This window comes from Oryx dammah, unplaced genomic scaffold (genome assembly GCF_014754425.2).
Source record: "Oryx dammah isolate SB20612 unplaced genomic scaffold, SCBI_Odam_1.1 HiC_scaffold_14, whole genome shotgun sequence".
NCBI classification, from domain to species: Eukaryota; Metazoa; Chordata; class Mammalia; order Artiodactyla; family Bovidae; genus Oryx; species Oryx dammah.
In genome coordinates, this window is record NW_024070198.1 from 14,273,143 (window position 1) to 14,281,599 (window position 8,457).

General features: G+C 41.8%; 1 protein-coding gene across 2 annotated transcripts in view; it reads right to left on the minus strand.

Annotated features, from left to right (window-relative positions):
* MYOF (myoferlin) overlaps window positions 1–6,503 on the minus strand; it is a 177,808-nt gene extending 171,305 nt beyond the window's left edge. For both annotated transcript variants that reach the window (XM_040254539.1, XM_040254538.1), the window contains exon 1: window positions 6,107–6,503. In XM_040254539.1, coding sequence (XP_040110473.1) covers window positions 6,107–6,194 — 88 coding nt within the window. In that variant the 5' untranslated portion in view covers window positions 6,195–6,503. The remainder of the gene's footprint in view (window positions 1–6,106) is intronic.
* Between the last annotated feature and the right edge of the window lie 1,954 nt (window positions 6,504–8,457).

Consider the following 8,457-nt stretch of genomic DNA (forward strand, 5'->3'; position numbering starts at 1 on the left):
AGGCTCTAGGGTGCCCAAGCTCAGTAGCTGTGGCTCCTAGGCCCTAGGCCTCAGTAGTTGGGCTACATGGGCTTAATTGCTCCTTAGCATGTGGAATCTTCCCAGACCAGGGATCAAACCCATCTCTCGTACGTTGGCAGGTGGATTCTCTACCACTAAGCCACTAGGGCAGCCAGATCCCATGGGGATGGAGAGACCCACCAGTAAACCCCAACCAATCAAAGACCAGCACCCCTGGACATACCTTAAGGGTATACACTTAAGATTTGTTGTGCAGGAGGAAAACAAGTCACACTGATTTGTTTTTCAAAGGCAATTGTGGTTTTGTTCCCTGGTGGCTCAGAGGGTAAAGCGTCTGCCTGCAATGCAGGAAACCCGGGTTCGATTCCTGGGTTGGGAAGATCCCATGGAGAAGGAAATAGCAACCCACTCCAGTATTCTTGCCTGGAAAATCCCATGGGTGGAGAAGCCTGTTAGACTGCAGTCTATGGGATCGCAAAGAGTCAGACACAACTGAGCGACTTCACTTCACTTCACTTCAAATAACTGAGAATCTATAAAATATGCCTTTGGAAAGTGTACCTTTCAGAGTTTCCATGCCTTGATAAGGTGGGGCCACTTTCCACAGATAGTGAATCTCCAAACCCTGTTCTCCCAGAAGTGATGGGGATGATTCAGTACCTTGAACAGTTTTGCTTTCCAGAGTATTTCGTAAAAACAACGCAGTAGTTCTATCAGAGTACCAATGTGGCATGGTTGTCAGTTTGTGCCAGTGGGAATCTTTGACTAGCCCTACTGTATGGTCTTCTCTGGTAGCTCAACTGGTATAGAATTTGCCTGCAATGCAGGAGACCCCGGTTGATTCCTGGGTCAGTAAAATCCCCTGGAGAAGGGATAGGCTACCCATTCCAGTATTCTTGGGCTTCCCTGGTGGCTCAGATGGTAAAGAATCTGCCCACAATGCGGGAGACCTAGGTTCGATCCCTAGCTTGGGAAGATCCCCTAGAGGAGGGCATGGGGCAACCCACTCCAGTATTTGCCTGGAGAATCCTCATGGACAGAGGAGCCTGGCGGGTTACAGTCCATGGGGTCTCAAAGAGTTGGACACGACTGAGCAACTAAGCATGCACAGCACAGTATAGTCTGGGTAAACCAGGTCACCGTGTGGGCCACTCACTAGGTACCTTCACAGATGATAGTGAATGAGACCCACTGGATCTTTCTCCCATCATACTTCACCATTCTTAATTGGAATTTCCTAGCTTTTCCGTTTACTTAAAATATCACTTTTCTAACTCAACTTTTTTTCAAATTTTCAAGTATCTAAGTAGTGTTTGCTAAAAATAGAGAATTCTCTATTGCATAAATCACAATCTTTGGGGAATTTCACAAATATACTTCCTTTCAGATAAGGTTCATTTTTCAAAAGAGGAAAAAGGGATTCTCAGAGAGGTTAAGTGGTTTCCTCAAGACTACAAAGTTGATAAGCTCAATGCAGGGGGTATCCTCGAAATACCAGGATTTCAGTCTCAAAACATGTCCAGATGAAATAACAAATATCTGGAAAAATAAGCAATAACATGACAATTCTTTAGTGACATCTGGACTAAGCATGTAGCTATTCCACAGAGACCCAAAGAGCTACACAAGACCAGAAGTGAGAAAATTCTGGCTAATGGAATGGACGTGATAAGGACAAATGAGATAACTGTTAGTAGTTGCTACAACTATGCTCTTTGGGAGTCAAATGTTGAATATGGACATAATGTTGCCACATTGTAAAAGTACAACAATATAAAAGTGTGCAAGAAAATTTCCTTTCAACCAGTCTTTTCAAGAGATTTGACACAGAGGCAGGAGACTAGCCAAATGGAAGTCATTGGCAATAGTCAGCAAGACTGCCTTTAAAAGAAAAGAAATGCACACATATTCATACACAGACATACACACACATACAAACACCAGGGAATCTGTCTTTCAGAAATGTTCACTTTTACAAGATCCACTATAAGGATGTCCATTGCAGCCTCCTTGCTAACAGGGAGTAGCTACTTACAACTTAAATTACAACTTTTTAGCAAACTTACATGGAGATGGCAATGGCAACCCACTCCAGTACTCTTGTCTGGAAAATCCCATGGATGGAGGAGCCTGGTAGGCTGCAGTCCATGGGGTCACGAAGAGTCGGACATGACTGAGCGACTTCACTTTCACTTTTCACTTTCCTGCACTGGAGAAAGAGAAGGCCACCCACTCCAGTGTTCTTGCCTGAAGAATCTCAGGGACAGCGGAGCCTGGTGGGCTGCCGTCTATGGAGTTGTGCAGAGTCAGACACAACTGAAGTGACTTAGCAGCAGCAGTAGCAGCAAACTTACAACTCTTTAGCAAAAAATCAGAAAGGATTCAAATCAAACTATTTAGAGTAGTTACCCCTAGGTAGCAAGACGGGAGAGAAAGGAGGGACGTGGTGAGAATTGTCACTTTTTAGTTATAGTATCTCCTCTGGATTGTTAGTCGGTTTTGTTTCTACATGCATATATTTTTTAATTAAAAATCTTTAATATTAAACAAACTTTTTTGATCTGTAATGTTTGGGGGAATCATAAAGTCTAAGCGTTGGAAGAGGCCTCAGAAGTCTGTGTAATCTAATCTCAACTAGATTAGTCTCACAGCCTGGCTGTCTGTGTGAGACTCAAGGGAGAATGGCCACCACAGACTGACAAGCACTCTGCTCTTACGATCCAGAGTTGGCTTGCAGAACCCAGTGCACCCTAAGAATGTGAAAACTCTCTCCTTTTGCATTGCTAAGTATCCATGACATCCACACCACAGGGACTTCAGGAATCCTCAGATCCTGCTGGTTCACACAAGGTCCTGAGTTCAGCCTCAGAAGGGGAATGAACATGAGAGATTGAAGTCAACTCTAAGCCAGTCGGCTGGCAGTACAGCACGTTCCCAGCTAAAGTCTACAGGGGGGCTCAGTGTCTACACAGCCATCACCATTAACACTCCCAGCACTTAGCCATTCTGCCTACAGTCCTACAGCTTGAAAAGAGAAGTACTGATCACTGCCAGATCTTGCTGTTTTATGTACTCAAGAGACAAAACTATGCACTCAGTAAACTCAGGGGCTTTCTTGGGTGCTGTCTTGAACCTGTTAGGGCTTTTTGCATCTTACTCTCCTCATTTCTCACTCACGCCACCCCATGAAGCACATCTGGTTTTGCTCCATTCCAGCTGATGGATTTATGGTGATATCAGTATCCTCAATTCTGTCAGAACGTAATGTTACTCAGTCTTACCCAGTGCTCAAAATTGGAAGGCATACCTGGAAAGGGTTTGCTATCACCAATATCTTAAACGACTGGAATAGAGTGAAAGCAAGAAAAATGCCATAGTCATTATTATATCTGCGTTAGTGCCTAATGCAATGCCGTTCATACCCTGCTGAGAGCAGTTATTCAATACATGGAACTGTAAAATTAGAGAACCTTAAAACTGAAAGAAATCTCAAGGCGATCAGGTCCCATGATTCCACAACAGAGAAATTTGAGACCTGGCTGGTTAAATCCAGATCATCGGCTATTCTATCAACATCAGCCAGAGTCCAGATGCTCCTACGCTGGAGCTGAGTGGTTTCTTCCATTAGGTTGCTTGTCAGGTGAATAAATGAATGACTTTACCATTCAACTTATACAACCAAAGGAGACTAGAAAAGAGCCTGAAGCTAAATAATCTAGGCAATGTAATAATTTAGATAACCTATATTGGCCCCCATTAACTGAAGGTTTCCACATTCAGTCGAGTGTTTATGTTCATAGCCTTAGGCAGACATAATGTTAGTCGTTGAAAATTTTTGACCAATACATACTCACTCCAGACAAATAAGTCAGATTTCAATATAGTGTTACACTCTAGTTCCTTTACAATCTATATGACTTGCCCCATGACATTACCAGATTGAACCCAACATATTTTTACATGTCTTTACATGTCAATGGTGAAGGAAACAAACTTTTCATCTTATGTCCCAATTATGTAACTGCTTCAAGAAAAATTTTTTTACAAAGCCACAGTGAGATATCTGTCAGAATGGCTGCTCTCCAGAAGGCGAGAAATAAAAAGGGTTGGTGAAAATGGGGGAAAAGGGAACCTTCATACATTGTTGATGGGGATGTAAACTAGTCCAGTCACTATGAAAAAGACTACAGAGATGCCTCAAAAAATTAAGACTAGACCTGCAACATCATTCAGCTATCCCACTTCTGGCATTTATCTAAAGAATAAACAAACACTAATTTGAAAAGACATGTGCACCCCTATTTACAATTGCCAAGATATAGAAATAGCCTAAGTGCATACCAATGGATGAATGGATAAAGAAGATATGGTATATATAGATATGCAATGGAGTATTACTCAGGAATTTTTTAAAATGGTAAAACCTTGCCATTGCAACAACATGGATAGACCTTGAGGGTATTATGCTAAATGAAATACATCAAACAGAGAAAGACAAATATTAACACCATATGATTTCACTCATAGGCAAAATTACAGAAAACAAATGAACAAACCAAATAAAAAAAACAAAGAAAACCCAAAACCCGTAGATATAGAGAACAGAGTAGCAGTTACCAGGAGGGGAGGGGAGGGGAGGAAGGCAAAATGTGTAATGGGGATCAACTGTGTAATGAAGAATGGAAATTAAATATCCGGTGGTAAGCATGCTGCAGTACATACAGAAGTATAAATAGAATATTATATAAAACATAAAATGTTACAAATCAATGTAACTGCAATAAAAATAAATTTGAAAAGAAAAAAAGAAAAAGATTTTTTAAAAGGACACATGCAGGGGAACCCTGATGTAACATAAGTACCTGATACTCACTAACCAGATTCTTAACTACGTTGTACATTAAGAATCCAACTTTTGTTTCCCAAATCTTCTTTAGCTAACCAATCACTTGGCAGCTTTGGGTTTCATTTCTCTGCTCATCTCAGAGGCGGAGATTTCAGAAAAGGAACAGGATAAAATAGACAAAAGAAAGAAGAAAGGCACAGGTTACTCAGAAACTGGAAGGGAGAAGTAGTGAGAGAGAAACGTGCTGAGGTTTGATCAGGATCCACACACGCATCAAGGCTCCCACTTTTTCTGCCCTCCTCTCTCACTCCCTTTCTTTTTTCCTGCCAAGGAGTGAACCAGCAATCTTACCAACGACCTTGGACAAACAGAACCAGCTAAAGCTTCTAAATTCAGCTTTAGACACATCACTCTAGCCCAAACTGGAATGACCTACCATGGCTGAGAGTGTGCCATCCCTCCAACCACTCCTGTCCCCCTCCATTGCAATTAAATGTCAAGAAAAATCACCTGTCGGAATTACAACAAGCCTTTTAAAGATGAGCTAGTCTACACCCGCCTCATTTGTTTTGCAGAAGAGAAAACTGACATCCAGAGATTTCTAAGTCACTAGAGCAAGTCCAAACTAGATGCCTAAACTGCAAATTTGCATTGTTCAGAGCTCTTTCCTCTAGGAGCAGTTTAAAAGCGACGGAACACACAAAAAACACCATAACTTTGGAGAGATGAAGAACAACTACAAAGAGGCACAAAACAACATGAAACAAACCAAAACAATACCTTTACTCCACCTCTCAGAAGCCCAGTGACACTAAAAGCAGCAAAGGGCTGTTTTACCAAGTAATGATACCTCGAACAACTTAATTGTGCTTTTTCCTCCTTTATCCATTTCTCACAGGCAGAGGCAATAAAAATGTATACAAGACTACTGAAACTCTTAATCTGGACCAACACAGAACTATTTTTTCCCAGAACATTTTGATACTTGAAAGTTGGTACATGGTTTACTCCAAGGGCTATTAGAATTCAAACATCCGGTCATCCAATAAGCCTCAAAGCCCTGTGGAAAATCAAATGCCTTCCACAGAAATCGGTCCTCTCCCCTGACCTGTACAGGTAACAAATTCCAGCTATAGCCCCAGAGGATTTGATCAATCGCAGACTTTCAGAGAATGTGTAGACCCAAGAAACTAACATTCCAAAGCAGGACTGGAGAAAAAGAAGCAAACTTGATCTTACCCTTAAAAATAACAGAAACAATAGGATCCGGTTTCCCGAATTTCGTCTTTGGGATATTGCTGGCAGATTCCACAATCACTCGAAGCATGGCTCTCAATGGACAGAAAGCAAACTTCAGCAACGAAGTTAAGGAGGCTAGGGCTCTGGATCCCGGCCGCGCTGCCCGGGAGAGAAGGCGGGGGATGACTTGTGCAGCGAAGAGGGAAGGAGGAGAGGCAATGGGTGGGTCCCTGACGGATTATTTACTGAAGGTTACGTGTAAACTGATATCCAAACGCCCAAGTCTCCGCAGCTCTGCAGGCACCCACTTAAGAATTCGGGAAATGTGGAAGTGAAAAGGACAAAAGCCAGCTAAAAATTAATTGTGGGCAACAAATGAAACTGGAGCTAACAAATGTAGACAGGTCAGAAGACTACTAAAACGCTGCTGCTAATAAGTGACAATACTCGAAGCCCAATTAATTGGTTTTCTGTTACCCCTTCCATTCTTTTCTGATCGTCCTGGAGTTTTAAAACTTGACTGAGTCAGTAAAAGAAAAAAAATTTTTTTTAACTTCTGCGGTTTCTTTTCTCCTGCTGTTGAGCACACTCAACTCAGCAGTAACTTATAGAAGAAATTGTTTTGAATCAATTAAAGGGTGCCCCCTATCGTATGACAGAAAAATGAATGAGTTATTTCAAGCAAACTCAATCCTGAGGTCCTAATAGGGGTTTACAAAATTGGTGTCCTGGAGGCTGATCCTTTTTAGTTGCAAAAGAGTTCTCCATAGACCTTCTTTTAAAATCCTTAAGAGGTGAGAGCTGACGAGCTAAGTTTTCCTGGCCCATCAGAAGCTGCTAGTAGTGTTCAGTGAAAATGGAGAATTGACTCTCCATTCTTCAGGGTCTAAACCCCAGCAGGGTCTTCCTTTGTTAGAGGAAAAAAAAAAAAAAACATTTGATGAGACTTGTTAAAGTGGCCCAGGAAGATTTCATTCAAGGGGAGGGGACTACTACAATGGAATCTTTCAGTGTAAGAGTTTGGGCTCATATCAGAATAGGGCATGGACAAGGGGGAATTGGGGCTTTTCTGGTGGCTCAGACAGTAAAGAATTGCCTGCCGTGCAGGAGACCCGGTTTGATCCCTGAGTCAGGTAGATTCCCCTGGAGAAGGGAATGGCAACCCACTCCAGTATTCTTGTCTGTAGAATTCCATGTACAGAGGAGCCTGGCAGGCTATACTCCATGGGGTCACAAAGAGTCAGACAGGACTGAGTGACTCACACTTTCACTTTCAAGAGGGAATTAAAAGCCAATGAGCAGGCTGGGGTTGGGGGTGGGGTGGCAAGGAGGGGGGGGTGGCAGTCAGTGGATGGAAATTACTAGAAGAAAACATCAGGGGTAAAGGGAATTTTGGTTTAACTGACCTACCAGTATTCTTACTGAACACAAGTCAGGGTGATGAGATATCACCTGGGGGCGATGGAGAATGAGAAACCCCAAAAGAGGCAGAAAGTTGATCAGACATGGAGAGAGGGGCATTCTGGTTAAACTGACTCAGCAAGGTTCTTGTTAAAACTAGATTTTATAAGGAAGTACACAGATGGGTGTGACTAAAGTTTGGTCAAGGAAAAAAGTCTTTATGGCCTAAAGGTGTGTTGGGTGGTATAGCCTGGTGATTAAGATCACTCGAGGGGGCCTGGTGATAGCAGTCAGCCAGACCTGAATGTGGATTCCTGCTTAGTCACTCTTGAACTATGTCACAAACCCTCTCTTTTGCAGTTATCTGTAAAATGGAAATTGTCACCAAGATCTTAGTGTGGGACCTGGCAAAAAGCAAGCAGTAAGTTCCACACGTCAGCAAGCAGAAGTTTATGCTTATTCAAAGCATTTCTGTTAATGCAATTTGGGTTTAAGTCAGGATTTCATTGTGTTTCAGAAGAAAAGGCTAAAATAAAACTGAGTGGGAAAAAAACAGAGGACTTCCTTTTGCTTTTGAATATACCATCAAGAAGATCCATCTGTAAGCAAACACAAGTACATGGAATAAGTACAATTTACCTACACAAATTCTTCCGTCTGAGTAAATTTCTCAACTGCTTATACAAAGAACCAGGGAATCCGGAACTTCCCTTAAAGGAAGTTAAGACCAAGACCAGCAGTTAAGACCAAGATCACACATAACTCAAGGCCAAAAAAAAAAAAAAGAACCAATGAACCCAATGTCATATACATTATTTAGTGGACACAAAAATTAAATACAGTCCATATTTTAGTGGACTATAGATGACATTATGTTTAATTGGGGCTTGTTTCTATTTATCCTTTGTTGCTTTATATTTTTTTGGCAGATCTTGTGTGTTTTTAAATTA